This window comes from Astyanax mexicanus, chromosome 4 (assembly GCF_023375975.1).
Source record: "Astyanax mexicanus isolate ESR-SI-001 chromosome 4, AstMex3_surface, whole genome shotgun sequence".
Lineage (NCBI taxonomy): Eukaryota > Metazoa > Chordata > Actinopteri > Characiformes > Acestrorhamphidae > Astyanax > Astyanax mexicanus.
Window position 1 is genome coordinate 7768648 of NC_064411.1, and position 14898 is coordinate 7783545.

General features: G+C 36.8%; 5 protein-coding genes across 10 annotated transcripts in view; 3 read left to right on the forward strand and 2 right to left on the reverse strand.

Moving 5' to 3' along the window:
- Positions 1-4800, forward strand: part of LOC125801399 (zinc finger protein 239-like) — a 240236-nt gene extending 235436 nt beyond the window's left edge. For 2 of the 3 annotated variants that reach the window (XM_049478071.1, XM_049478072.1), the window contains exon 2: positions 2966-4800. In XM_049478071.1, the coding sequence (XP_049334028.1) occupies positions 3124-4026 (903 nt within the window). In that variant the 5' untranslated portion in view covers positions 2966-3123 and the 3' untranslated portion in view covers positions 4027-4800. Of the gene's footprint in view, positions 1-1113; positions 1159-2965 lie in introns of those variants that run through there. The other variant, XM_049478070.1, reaches the window with a different exon arrangement.
- The window catches only part of LOC111196471 (zinc finger protein 239-like), a 294610-nt gene that overhangs the window by 130219 nt on the left and 149493 nt on the right, over positions 1-14898 (reverse strand). The window lies entirely within an intron of this gene.
- LOC125801109 (zinc finger protein 501-like) overlaps positions 1-14898 on the forward strand; it is a 286089-nt gene that overhangs the window by 92922 nt on the left and 178269 nt on the right. The window contains exon 1 of one of the 2 annotated variants that reach the window (XM_049477143.1): positions 1142-1158. The exons of the other annotated variant lie outside the window; for it this stretch is intronic. The gene's annotated coding sequence lies outside the window, so the exon portion shown is untranslated. Of the gene's footprint in view, positions 1-1141; positions 1159-14898 lie in introns of those variants that run through there. 2 annotated transcript variants of the gene reach the window in all.
- Positions 1-14898, reverse strand: part of LOC111196864 (zinc finger protein 239-like) — a 156427-nt gene that overhangs the window by 14065 nt on the left and 127464 nt on the right. The gene's annotated exons all lie outside the window — the stretch shown is intronic.
- LOC125801144 (zinc finger protein 585B-like) overlaps positions 1142-14898 on the forward strand; it is a 252436-nt gene continuing 238679 nt past the window's right edge. Inside the window, exon 1 of the mRNA XM_049477338.1 lies at positions 1142-1158. The gene's annotated coding sequence lies outside the window, so the exon portion shown is untranslated. The remainder of the gene's footprint in view (positions 1159-14898) is intronic.

Consider the following 14898-nt stretch of genomic DNA (forward strand, 5'->3'; position numbering starts at 1 on the left):
TTTTAAACGCACAGTGAGGATCTGTTTGGTCTATCCACGTCCTACGCGGCAAAACCGAACCAATTCTGGGCACAAGCTCTGCTGTCATGTGTTGTGTTGTGCGGTGTGTGGGGAGCGCGTGCGGGAGGGAGGGAGGGAGGTGTGGGGTCTGCGCGCGGGAGGGAGGGGGAGAGAGGGGCGGGGCTAAGCCTGTGGTACAGGAGCTCACAGGGGCGCGACGGTGGTGAAACCGTCCTTAACTGTAAATTCGAATTAATCGTTAAAATAGATTAATCGCCCAGCTCTATAGACAAGGTGAGCAACAAACAAGATCTGCTGCAGTACGATCTCCTTTTCAAGAACCTGCAGGACATCAAGAAGGTAAATGCAAAGAAAATGTAACCATAATATTTTAAAGTATGTTTTTTAAAAAACTCTACCAGAATCAATGTCAGAATTGGTACTTTAACAACAGCACTGATCTTTCCATAGCAATTAGTAAGTGCTATTTTTTGGAGTTGTACAGGAGCAAGGAGCAATCAGAGAATCTCTATAGAGGAAAAACTCAGTTCAGAATCTGCTCTGAATCTCAGCCACTCAACAGAGTCTTAAATGTATAAAAGCTTAAAAACACATTTTTATTATAAAAAGTATCAAACATTTAAAATTTTTTAAATGTGTGATATTTTATAGAATAAAATTGCACTAATTTCCTCAAAGCAGCACAACTACAACTATTTTATCACTGCAGAGATAATTATTAAAGCTTTTAAACTGCATTTATAATCCTTTTAAACAAGATCTGTGTGTAACTCCAGCATCAGACCAGCATATGCTAGGAATGCTAGTACATTTACTGAATAAAAAACATTTGTAGAAAATGGAAATATAGGGGTATGTTTTCTTTCTTATTTTAGTGAAATACTTTGTTCTACTTGGTAAAATTAAAGAAAAATCCCAGAGAAGTAGTTATACAGTGTTTTAAATGAGAGTTTTAGCTGTTTTGCTCCATTCAGCTCCATGCATTGAGGACTCCCTCGCGGGCTCCCTCTAGCGGTGATGGGGTATAATGTGATATAGCGGGGGAGGGGGCGGGGCTCTACATAACCCGGATGAGACTGAGCTTCCGGGGTCTGTAGCTGGAGCGGAGGAAAAGCAGGATCAGCTGAACTACAGAAGGTACGAGAATCTCTCTCACTCTCTCTCTCTCTCTCTTTTAAAGGTAAGCGAGCGCTGGATGTTAATCTACACAGATTTCTCTTCTGAAAACTGTTTATTTGGGTGTAAAGTGCTTCTGTTTATTTACAGTAAGCTTAGATTTACAGATTTTTTCAGCACTGAGGCAGGAGCATTAGCATTAGCAAAATTAGCTTGTAACATGACCCAGTGTTGTTAATACCACACCTAACAGCTAAAGTTAATTATAAATGATAGGTTTAACCATTACAGACAGATTGTTCATATTTAGGCTATATAACAACACATTTAATGTGTTTAAGACATTCAGGCTGCTAAGAGTATTTTATTGTTTGGAAGTGCCAGCTAGTTTAGATTAGCTAACTATCTAGATATCATTGGCCAGGTTAGCTAAAGGTGGCTAGAACATTAACTTACCTACAAAATTAAAAGTTTGTGCTGTTCTTCTGTGCTTTACCGCAGAAGCTCCGGTGAGTTCAGATAAGTACCAGATAAAGAATATAAATATTTCTGTTTTGTAAGGAGCTTAAAATGTTAATACGAGAGTTAAAATGTTATTCATTTTAGCCTTCATTCAGCTAAAGCTGAAGGCTAGCAGGCGGAAGCTAGCAGCGATTAGCATTAGCGATTGGGTTAAATGTGTAAATATAAAATGTTATGTGTAAAATATGGCTGTTTGTAAGCGTAGCTTGCAGTAAATTGCCCCAAACTGAAATATACATTTTAGTCTGGGGCTTGTAAAAGCTTTTACTGATACTGTGTTTTTGTTTTAATATTATTTTATGCTGTGCTACACACAGTTTTATCAGTTGTAGACACAGAAGAAATGTCTTGTTTCAGTCGTGATTACAATAAAGTAAATATTTCATGCTAAAAGGGACAAATTGATCATGGTTGTAATTATTTTGTGTGTGCTTTTTACTTTCTGGTGGAAAAGTGTATATGTGTGTGTGTGTGTGTGTGTGTGTGTATATATATATATATATATATATATATATATATATATATATATATATATATATATATATATATATATATATATGTAGTGCTGTATACAATTATTACAGTCTGCAACGGTAGGGGGAGCCCACAAGCACAAAATCTCAATCCTACCTAGTGGAGCTTTAAGGGATTTTGATCTGCATGTACAAAAAAACAAAACAAGTTCACGAGTGCGTATCAATGTTAGATAATGTGTTAGAAAATAATGAACTTATCAAGAACTGTAAAAACTCAGGTTTTCAAGCATTGATTTGGATAACTGTCTTTGGTTAATATTTGTGGAAACTTTTATCATTTAATTTAATGTAAATGTTTTGTCTGTGTCCTTGTACTTTTAGCTTTTTGTGCTTCAGGTCAGAACATCTCATTCTGAAATATTGAAAAACTAATAAATTATATATTTTTTTGACCATTATTGAGAAAACTTAACAAAATAACAAGCAAGTTGTTCATTGTGTCTCTGGCAACCAGCCTACAAGGTCAATATAGTAGAGTGGTAGTAGTATGGAATAATGTATCATAGTGTAAAGTGAGATACTAATGTAGTAGTAAAACATTGTATTCGGTATGTAGAATTGTTTCTGCTACAGAAATTCAGCCTGCTGACAGTTATATATAACTATATATTATAATGTCTATGGAGTTAGAATAAAAGTTCTGAAACCTTTATGGTGTCCCAGTTGTTTTGTCCATATAGTGAAACTGATCTAGGTACTTTTGGATAATTGACCTGCTTTTATTTTTTTTATTTTTTATTTTATAATTAATTCATTTTTGTTTTTTCCAGAAATAAAAATATTCCTGGTTTTCTCCAGAAATTCATCACTACCAACAACCAGGATAATTAACAAAAAGCAATGTTAAACTGCTGAAAGAGGTGAAGCACAAGCTGTCCTGAAGAATTTCCAGAACACGCAGAAATCGTTTGACACATTAAACAGACAAATGAAGCCAAGTCCCGACATGGAGAAACATCAGCACTCTGTCAAGAGTTTTACTAAACAGAGTAATCTCAAAAATCACCAGCGCATTCACACAGGAGAGAAACCACATCACTGCTCAGACTGTGGGAAGAGTTTTACTAAACAGAGTAATCTCAAAAAACACCAGCGCATTCACACAGGAGAGAAACCGTATTGCTGCTCAGACTGTGGGAAGAGTTTTAATCAACAGAGTAATCTCAAACTGCACCAGCGCATTCACACCGGAGAGAAACCGTATTACTGCTCAGACTGTGGGAAGAGTTTTACTAAACAGAGTACTCTCAATAATCACCAGCGCATTCACACAGGAGAGAAACCGTTTTACTGCTTAGACTGTGGAAAGAGTTTTACTGAACAGAGTACTCTCAAAATTCACCAGCGCATTCACACAGGAGAGAAACCGTATTACTGCTCAGACTGTGGGAAGAGTTTTAATCAACAGAGTAATCTCAAACTGCATCAGCGCATTCACACCGGAGAGAAACCGTATTACTGCTCAGACTGTGGGAAGAGTATTACTAAACAGAGTACTCTCAATAATCACCAGCGCATTCACACCGGAGAGAAACCGTATTACTGCTCAGACTGTGGGAAGAGTTTTACTAAACAGAGTACTCTCAATAATCACCAGCGCATTCACACCGGAGAGAAACCGTATTACTGCTCAGACTGTGGGAAGAGTTTTACTACAAAGAGTACTCTCAATAATCACCAGCGCATTCACACAGGAGAGAAACCGTATCACTGCTCAGACTGTGGGAGGAGTTTTACTCAACAGAGTAAACTCAAAAAACACCAGCACATTCACACAGGAGAGAAAACTATCCCAAATTTGTTCCACTGCAATAAAAAGCGCAAATCGTAAATCTTTCAGACAGAACACCTTATCCTACACAAATGTTTCACTTTGTCACTTGGGACACGTTCCACCAGAAACAAACATGAACTGAATTTAACAATGGATTTTACAGGTTCAGCAAAATGAATCTGATCCAGCGATGATGTTTATTGAATTTAATGTTATGTTTTCTCGCATGTTTGATATTCCAGGACATTCTTTGTGAGACACAGCTCAGTTTTTAGGGTAGTTACGGTAGGAGTTCAGTTCTGAAGAAGGGAAGGTTGTTTAAGTTCGAGTGAGGGCACTGCCAGTGTTTGCACCAGATGTTAGGTTAGCATAATTTAGTCTTTAAAATGTAGATGTTGCTAGGAGTACAGTAGGATTCTTAGTCTGCAACTAAGCATTTTGGATCAAACCTTCAGTGCTTATGCCTAAAAGGTTTTGAATGCATTTAATCGCTTTTCTAGTATATACAGATTTATATATTTCCATTAATTTCCAGTATCTCTGTTTTTCCTCTGTGGAAGCCGTCCTCAGTTCCCCAAGCTTAGCATAGCTTACTTTAATGCTATCAACTGCCAGGCCACCCATATGAAAGGATAAGGGGAAAACACCACCTGAGGAACTCCAGAGAGAGAGAGTGCTCACAAAAGTGAGACCCAGAGCCACAGAGAGACGACACTGTGCCGGGTACTGCCGTGATGAATGATGATGATGAATCAAATCGAAACACTGAGAGATTCATACCCCTAATATTTACTCGTGTGTGTTTCAATAAAATTCTTTTATATTGCAAGATCTGCAATCTCGTGTTTTCTCACTATATGGTTGATAACCTTTCTGTGACCTGGAACCTATCCATCCTGAGCCTGTTTTATGTTATTATTTGGTGAAGGGTGTGATTGGAGATAACCACACCTGCACACTCTTATTTTTAAATGTTTTATACATTTATATATACAGTTATTATTTTTGTGTTCACTTAATAATTTATTTAAAAACTGCTCTCTTTTTAACTGTCACAATGACGCAGGGCTTTGGAGGTTGTTTGTACGTTTTCAGGAATCAGGAAGGTCAGAGTGTTTTCATCAACAGGGAGAGCTGTGAGGAGAACGTGACCCTGAGTGGCAGAGAAGCTTCACTGCTGTTCTGGGACCAGTGCATATGAACTAGGAGACAACAAGCTCTCTGAGTGAAGTGCTGGGAACCTCTCCTCAGATAGCCAGCGCTTGCCTGTTCTACACACTGTAAAGTCGCACACAGGCCAGAAGATCTTTCCATCCCCTCTTTTCCTCTGTTTCATCTTCTCACAGACTTTAGGGCACATAAGGATTGTTTGGAACACAAGGACTGTCTGCTGTGTTCATGAAGGACACAGAGCTGAACAACATCATGATAAGAACTTGTTGCTCAGACAGGCTGGAGCTGATCACGTCATCAGAACTGGACAACAAGCTGTTAACTGGACTGGATAAATGTATAACTGCTTGGATTAAGTCTGGAGGGCTCGCTCTCTTTCTCTCTCTCTGGGTTTTGAATGTGTTGATCTATCACGATTTTATTAGAACTAAAATATTCCACACTGAAATAATGTAGTTCACATTAGCTAACCTACCTAGCTAAAACATTCCACACTGAAATAAAGTAGTTAATATTAGCTAACCTAGCTAGCTATAAAGATTCCACACTGAAATAAAGTAGTTAAAATTACCTAAAGTAGCTAGCCGAAACATTACACACTGAAATAAAGTAGTTAACATTAGCTAATGTAGCTAGCAAAATCTTTCACTTTGAAATAAAGTTAACATTAGCTAACCTAGCTAGCTAAAACATCCCACACTAAAATAAAGTAGTTAATATTAGCTATCCTAGATAGCTAAAACATCCCACACTGAAATAAATTGTTAAAATTACCTAAAGTAGCTAGCTGAAACAGTACACACTGAAATAAAGTAATTAATATTAGCTAACCTAGCTAGCTAAAACATTCCACACTGAAATAAAGTAGTTAATATTAGCTAACCTAGCTAGCTATAAAGATTCCACACTGAAATAAAGTAGTTCAAATTACCTAAAGTAGCTAGCTGAAACATTCCACACTGAAATAATGTAGTTAACATTAGCTAGCCTAGCTAGCTAAAACATTCCACACTGAAATAGAGTAGTTAACATTAGCTAACCTAGCTAGCTAAAACATTCCACACTGAAATAAAGTAGTTAACATTAGCTTACCTAGCTAGCTGAAACATTCGACACTGATATATAGTTGATATTAGCTAAACTAGCTAGCTAGATCGTTCCACTTTCAAATAAATTAAACATTAGCTAACCAAGCTAACTAAATCATTCCACACTGAAATAAAATAGTTAACATTAGCTAACCTAGCTAGCTAAACAATTCCACACTGAAATAAAGTATTTAACATTAGTTAACCTAGCTATCTAAATCTTTACAGTTTGAAATGAAGTAAACATTTGCTAACCTAGCTAGCTAAATTTTCCACTTTTAAATAAATTAGACATTTAGCTAACCTAGCTAGCTAAAACATTCCACACTGAAATAAAATATTTTCTAAGAACATCTCAGTAAGACAGGTTATTGTTAGTTGTTAAGGTTGTCTGTCAGTTTAAAGTGGAGTTTGCTAGCAACCATTTTCTGATTAGTATCTGCAGGTCCCCATTAACAATTAATTAAATTAATAAGTAATACCAACAAATTGCACTTCTTACTAGTTAGATGATTTCTGCTCGCATTGCAGTCCTTATTAATTACTTTATTACTTAATTGTTTTAAGACATATTAAAAACAAGTTAATACATTTTTACACCCAGTTACAATGACTAGTATGAAGTCCTTTTTCATGAAGCAATGTTTACCCAGCTATTAAAACACTCACTGATGTTATTTGCTCCTGCACAGTCACAAAGCCTTTTGCAGATCTGATCTGAGAAGCTTTGTCTCAACGCTTGATGGACAGACTATGTTTGCTGCCTTTTCCACATTTTTTTATCTTTCAGGCATGTTGCATGTCCTGTAAATGTCAGTGTTGGCATTTATGTATGCTTTCTCATTTTTAATCTATATGATTTTTAAACATATAGGTCTGATCCAGGGTCACTTTTCCCTCTGTCAGGTATAAAGTAAACACTGACGACTCATCCCTCAGTGCACAGAGGGGATTAGTTGTGGGATCAGCTGACACCGTCTCTTCGAAAGTGAAGGATACTGCAGTTGTTTGGGTCACTTTCGCAACACATTTTAGGTGAACGCAACATCCTCTCTGGTAGGGCGAGGCTCTTCCAAAGTTTTGTTTCATCTAAAAAAACATAAATGCATAGCCACAATCATAATCTCTTCATTATAATTCAGGTATAAAACAGATCTATAAACTCATTTTGACTAGTCTTGTTAGCAGGATCATTAATGTTGTTTTTTAATAGTAATATGTTTCCATTGATTTACATGAAATCTCACTTACATAAAGCTTATTTTTACTACTGAAAATTCAATCACTTAAATTAGCATTTGTATTATTTAGAAATCCCTTACAGATGTGTGGAGTTTTACAAGTAAAAAGTTATTATAGACAAGGAAAGTTAAATGTAAATCAGATAATTCCATGTTGATATGAATAAACATTTGTACAGTCATAATTCATAATTAATATGGGTGTAGGTGGATTGGATTTATTTGCACTAATACAAATGTTTAACAAATATTAATATTAAATAATATTAAATAACTGTAACTGGAGTTTCTTCATAACACTCTTTATACTGAAAAAGGCAGCAGGGCACAAAATTTACTGATCTAGAGAGCACATCCAAAATTATTAGTGGGCACTTAATCACTTTTTTCCCCACAAGAAAGGCAACAAACAATTCCAAATTGTCCCGACAAATAATTGTCCAGCGATTTACAATATTTATTCTATAGTCAAACTTTCGTTCAAAGAGTAGTGTAGTGTAATTCACAGTGTAATAAATGTAAAACATGGTGCAAGATAACTACAAGATACATTAAAACATTAAAAGCATTACATTTAAATGCAAATATGAGAACATTAAAATGATTTGCTTTCAATGTGTATTATATGTATTTTATAATAATAATTAGAAAATATGGGACTGTGTTTAATGAAATGATGTAATACTAAAAAAATCAAACAATTTAAATAACGAATACTAAACTCTGATAATGAAATTGATAGACCATTCATTTAATGCTATCCAAAATATCTATATATTTAAACGAAACACTGATTTATTTTTAGTGGCATTCTTTGGTGAACTGGGCATGAAGGAGCTTGCTCAGAGATCTTTCTCTTGTTCACAGTGGATGGCTCTGACCCTGCTGCACTTTTGTTGCTTGGTTCTAATGAGGCCTCTTCATCTGCAAGATGCAGTAATGAGACCGGTTACATTTTGAATTTTTTGTTATTTTTAGTAAATGTTGTTTAATTTGAATGTTTTAAACATTCCAATTTAATGTGACACATTGTATTCACTGAACTTTTAATATAATATAAAATATGAATATAAAACAATACCACATTCCTTGTGTGTGCATGTTTCATTTTGATTCTTGCATGTTTTCTGCACTTGTAGTTATTCTTTAATCTTGGATCAAGGAACAAGTTAATGTTTAGAAGGAGTTGAATTGTGATGTGTGCAATATATTTATACAATTTCTGAAAAAAACATTTTTTGTGTAACACATTGTAGCAAGCAAGCAAACAATACTGAAAGCAATAAAATCACTTATAAATAATTGGACGAGCTGACTTGTACTTACTGACTGCACGATGCAACCTGAGGCCATATATTTTATCAAGATTTCAGATGGTTTTTACTTGACTATTGAGCTCTAGAAATGTCACACATCTTCTTGTGATACTTTTCAATTGATAATGGAGGTTTGTGTAGTTGCATTGTGGTAATGTGTTTGGGTGATATTCTACAACGTACCTTATATTTTCCTTGGGGTTTCATGTGTTGGGGATGAATGCAGCCATCTTGAATCACTTCTGATGGGTTTAAAACTGCTCTTTTATCCTAACTTTCATTTCACCCTTTAGCCAAATGTTTTTGGACACTGTTCTATTAGCCGAAATTATTGGCATTCTACTATATAGCCAAATGTTTTTTGATGCCAACATTTAGCCAAATGTTTTTGGACGTAGCTTTATAATCTTATAAATATGCATTCCATTTTTTAGTCAAATGTTTCCACACCACTTAGACCAATTTCCAAACGTAAAAACTATTACTATCGAGGGTAGTTTGAATTTTCTAACAGTGTTAACTTGCATGGTACATTTTGAATATGTATGGTGACCAGCACAAAGTGAAGCATTGATTATTTAATACCAGGACCCAAGGAGACGAGCACGGATTAGTAAACACAGGTTTATTTACAGAACTAGGCAAACAGAGGTAGTCAGGGACAGGCAATATACTAGATATATGTTCTGCATATACTAGAAAAGAGATTAAATGCATTCAAAACCTTCTAAGCAAAAGCTCTGAAGGTTTGGTACTAAACGATTAGTTGCAAGCTAAGAATCTTACTCTACTCCTAACAACTACGACATCTAAATTTTAAAGACTAATTTATGCTAACCTAACATCTGGTGCTAACACTGGCAGTGCCCTCTCTCGAATAGCCTTCCCTTCTTCAGAACTAAACCCATAACGTAACTACCCTAAAAACTGAGCTCTGTCTCAGAATGTCCTGGAATAGGATTGGGCGCTATGATGGTATTTTGGTATACCACGGTATTCAAATATGGTGACGGTATTGTAAAATAGTGAAGGTATATTAACCATGTGACGTGCCAAACCTGAACTTTGAAAAACAGGACGTTTAAGACATTCAGCGCACCCACAATGAAAGAGCAGTGGGAGGGGTAAGCAGTTGAAGCTCACTGATTGGTTATGGGTTAGGGATTCTCACTGAGGAGATCATACAGCAAAAACTCAATAAACTCTACAGGTTTCACTAATTTTCACTGAAATTATCGCCACAAATAGCCACATTTGTGCTGCAGTGGCAATAAAACCCCCAACAACCAACTTACCACCGAAATGATAAGATTAGCCCCCCTACCCCCCCCGGTAATATCGTATACCGCCATATGATCTGACGACAATATGGCGGAATGAAAAATTTCAATACCGCCCAACCTTATCCCGGAATATCGAACATACGAAAAACATAACATGGAATTCAATGCACATCATCCCTGGATAAGGATCATTTTGCTGAACCTGTAAATTCCATTGTTAAATTCAGTTCATGTTTGTTTCTGGTGGAACGTGTCCCAAGTGAGAGAGTAAAACATTTGTGTAGGATAAGGTTTTCTGTCTGAAAGATTTACGATTTGCACTTTTAATTGTCTTGGAACAGATTTGAGGTAGTTTTCTCTCCTGTGTGAATGCGCTGGTGTTTTTTGAGATTACTCTGATGATTAAAATTCTTCCCACAGTCTGAGCAATAAAACGGTTTCTCTCCTGTGTGAATGCGCTGGTGATTTTTGAGATTACTCTGTTGAGTAAAACTCTTCCCACAGTCTGAGCAGTGATACAGTTTTTCTCCTGTGTGAATGCGCTGGTGATTTTGGAGAGTACTCTGTAGATTAAAACTCTTCCCACAGTCTGAGCAGTGATACGGTTTCTCTCCTGTGTGAATGCGCTGGTGATTTTTGAGATGACTCTGTTGATTAAAACTCTTCCCACAGTCTGAGCAGCAATACGGTTTCTCTCCTGTGTGAATGCGCTGGTGTTTTTGGAAAGTACTCTGATGATTAAAACTCTTCCCACAGTCTGAGCAGTGATACGGTTTCTCTCCTGTGTGAATGCGCTGGTGTATTTTGAGAGTACTCTGTTCAGCAAAACTCTTCCCACAATCTGAGCAGTGATACGGTTTCTCTCCTGTGTGAATGTGCTGGTGTATTTTGAGATTAATCTGTTGAGTAAATCTCTTCCCACAGTCTGAGCAATAATATGGTTTCTCTCCTGTGTGAATGCGCTGGTGATTTTTGAGATGAATCTGTTGAGTAAAACTCTTCCCACAGTCTGAGCAGTGATACGTTTTTTCTCCTGTGTGAATGCGCTGGTGTTTTTGGAGAGTACTCTGTAGATTAAAACTCTTCCCACAGTCTGAGCAGTAATACGGTTTATCTCCTGTGTGAATACGCTGGTGTTTTTTTAGATCACTCTGTTTAGTAAAACTCTTGATAGAGTGCTGATGTTTCTCCATGTCGGGACTTGGCTTTATTTGTCTGTTAAATGTATCAAACAATTTCTGCGTGTTCTGGAGGCTCTTCAGGACGGCTTGTGCTTCAACTCTTTCAGCAGTTTAAATATTCTCTTAGGAGAATATTTTTCATTTCTGGAAAACACAAAGACAATATTAAGATAAAAGCAGAGTGATGTTACCCTTGAATCTGAAGCTTTGAGACGTGTGCCAGAAAAACGACACACATTGGTTCGAATCACTGTGCCGATGCTTGTTTCGTTCTACATTGATCATGTGACCAAAGATGTCCGAAGCTTTTTCCTTTACAACAATTTATAAAAGATTCCTGATTTTTTTTTTCACAACTTCTGATAGCAGTTCATTATTTTCCACCACATTAGCTTCAGATTAACAGTGATATGCAATGGATGGACGTCGGACAGTGCAGCATCTACTCAGTCTGGAATGTCCACATTCTCACTTAAGAAGAAGTGCAGAAAAGTTTGTATCCAAATTAAAAGAATAAAATATGTCCTGGCTTGGTGAAGGTATTGGCGGCTGTGTTGTCTTTAGCTTCCAATTAAAAACCTTGGTAACATTGGCTAGCTAGAGAATATTAGATACTTGGGTTAAAAGGCACTGGTAACATTAGCTAGCTAGAGAATATTAGATACTTGGGTTAAAAAAGCGCTGACAACTTTAGCTAGCTAGGAAATGTTAACTACCGGTTAAAAATGCTGGTAGCTAGCTGACTAACATAAGTACTTTGGTCTCTTATTCTTGGTCTCAGTTCTGCCAATTAAACAGTTCTCTTTTTCTCTCTGCCAGTCGTGTTAAGGAAACACGTCAGCTCCAAGTACAGATGAACACTTAAACATTATTCCCACAAAAAAAAAAATCACATCATAAAACATTTTACTAGTGCTAACTCTTTCGTAAATCTGTGGATAAAAAAAATGTGTGGAACATGCACAGCATATTTCTTATGTATCACGAACAACAGAAAAATATCAAATAACAAGAGCAGTTTTGTTAAAAGAATACAGCTACTTACATTAATTTTGAAGTAGTGCTGGACGATATGGCCAAAATTTCGGTCGGTACGATATAATTTCGATATCGATATAAATACTTAAATAGGCCTCAGAAAACTGCTTAGAAGCCCTGCAATCCCTGCAGCACTATGAATTTAAATTATTATGTAACTGTGTATTTGCACTTTTTGTATGGCTGGCATCAGACACCCTCATTATATGCACATCTATCTATCTATCTATCTATCTATCTATCTATCTATCTATCTATCTATCTATCGGAAATCTGTACCTACTACTGTCTGAAAATTTTATTTAAGCCTTTGAAACCTCCTTTCACAAAAACTTTAATACTTTAGAAATAAAAGTAGTCAAAATAAATCAATGCTCAATATTATTTGCCTATAGCAAAATAATAACATGACGTCCCTGTCAAACATAAGACTATATAACTATTACCAATAAAAATAACTTTAAATTACAACAGAGGCAGAGCTTCTTATTCTTTGTGAACAAATTTAACAGATTAAAACAAGTGTTTCAACTGGGATATAGAATACAAGAAGCCTTTATAAATAAAGCGACAAGATTTTCCCGTCAAATAAACAAACCTACAGGCTTTATCAACTATGAATAACAACATAAGCTATAAAAGTGCTTCAGTCAGTATAAGAAAAATATTGTATGTAGTGGAGTTGAACAGATTAGATGTATTAACATTACCGCTGCTGGTCGGCTGCACTCTCCGGCACAATTTGCAGCACAGCGGCAAGGGAGCGGACCCACGGCTGGACTCAAGGACCCGCGGCCGAGCGAGCGGACCCACGGCCGGACTCAAGGACCCGCGGCCGAGCGAACTGAATCTACCTTAGCCTTGGATCCGCTTGTCCCTGCTCCGTTTGGCTCCAGCGCGAGACATTTTTGCTGCGTAGCGAAGCGGACCCGAGCCTAGCCATTTGAACCTAGCCTAGCCTATTTGGCTAAGTGCCTGTGTGGTTACGTCATAACGCACTGACATAGCCCAGCTACAGGGGCTGAATGTGTTGAGCTCTGCGGCGAGCTGACGCCAGTAAAAAACGCATGTCCGTGATTCTGTAAATAATACATATCGATATACCACAAAACTGATATCACCGTTATTGAAACATTTCTTATCACGATAAATACCGATATCGAATTATTGTCCAGGCCTATTTTGAAGGTAAGTTTAGGTTTTAGCCACCTTTAGCTAACCTAGCCAATGCTATCTAGATAGATACCTAAGCAAGCAGGCAATTCCAAACAATAAAATACTATTAGCAGCCTGAATGTCTTAAACACATTACATTTTTGATGAATTGTTGTTATATAGCCTAAATGGTAAGATAATGTACAAGCTGTCTGTAATGGTTAATCCTTTTATTTATAATTAACTTTAGCTGTTAGCTGGTATTGACAGTGACGTCGGTAACACGTTACTTAGTACCCTTTTTTTCAGTAAAGAGTAATTTAATGCGTTACTATTTCCAACCCAGTAATCAGATTAAAGTTATTTATCCAAGTCACTGTGCGTTACCGTGCGTCCACACCGAACGTGATGCGAGCGACAAAGGAGCCGGAAGTCATTCATTTTCAATGAGAGCGAGCGACACTGGGCAGATTTAGTTAGGGAATTATTTATTAAATTAAGAGAAATACTGTTCATTAAATCAAGAGGATGATTTACTATATTTAAGTAAACATATTAATTACATCCAAGGATTTATTTATTACATTAAGTTAACAATATTTTAAATTATTTTAAATACATAAAATATATATAAATCAAGAGAATGATTTACTACATTAAGGGAAAAAAATATTATATTTTAGTAAACCCATTTATTGTAATATGAAATGATTGTGTTAAATAATTGTACTTAAAGGACCACTATGTAACTCATTTTTAGAGTGGTAAATGATAAAATGATCAGGATGTATCATAAAATATTAAGGGAACATGTTGAGTGAAAGCAATGGCAGCTCTTGTCAGCACGACTTCAGCAGTACGTTCCTATTTTAAATGTGCAGTCCCTCCCAGGTTTTGTGTTTGTTTTTCCTCTGACTCCTCCTGCTGCTGGTTCCCCAACACTAACTCCGCCCACTGAGGTTGCCAGCATGTAAACCTACACTACAGCGATCGGCGCTGCAGCAATAGAGCTAGCACAGCTGGTTCAGTTAAACCTCAGCTGCTACACAGTTTAAAAAGCCTCAGCATGTCTCAAAAAAGCTCAGTGACCAAAGCAGGAATATAACAAGAGTGAATACTGGCAGTGAGTTTGAACGGTGGAGACTTCGAGCTCAAAAAACACAAGACCGACCCAGAGCTGCTACTTTTCTCCTGAACAGGTAAGCTAACTGGCTAGCTAATTCAGTCAGGTACTTAAGCGGAGCCGCGATCCGGCACACCAGCCTCGGTCCGGCATACCGCGGAGCGAGCGCGGTCCGACACATTGCGGCGCTTTGCTCTCCCTCATGTAACATATAGTCAATATAACTCTAGATATGGTTTTAGATAAGAGTTTAGAATTGCTGTATTTCTCTCCTCCCTCTTGTACTCTCCCATTAGTCCGAACGTTGTGTAGATTCAGCCTGCTGAATTTG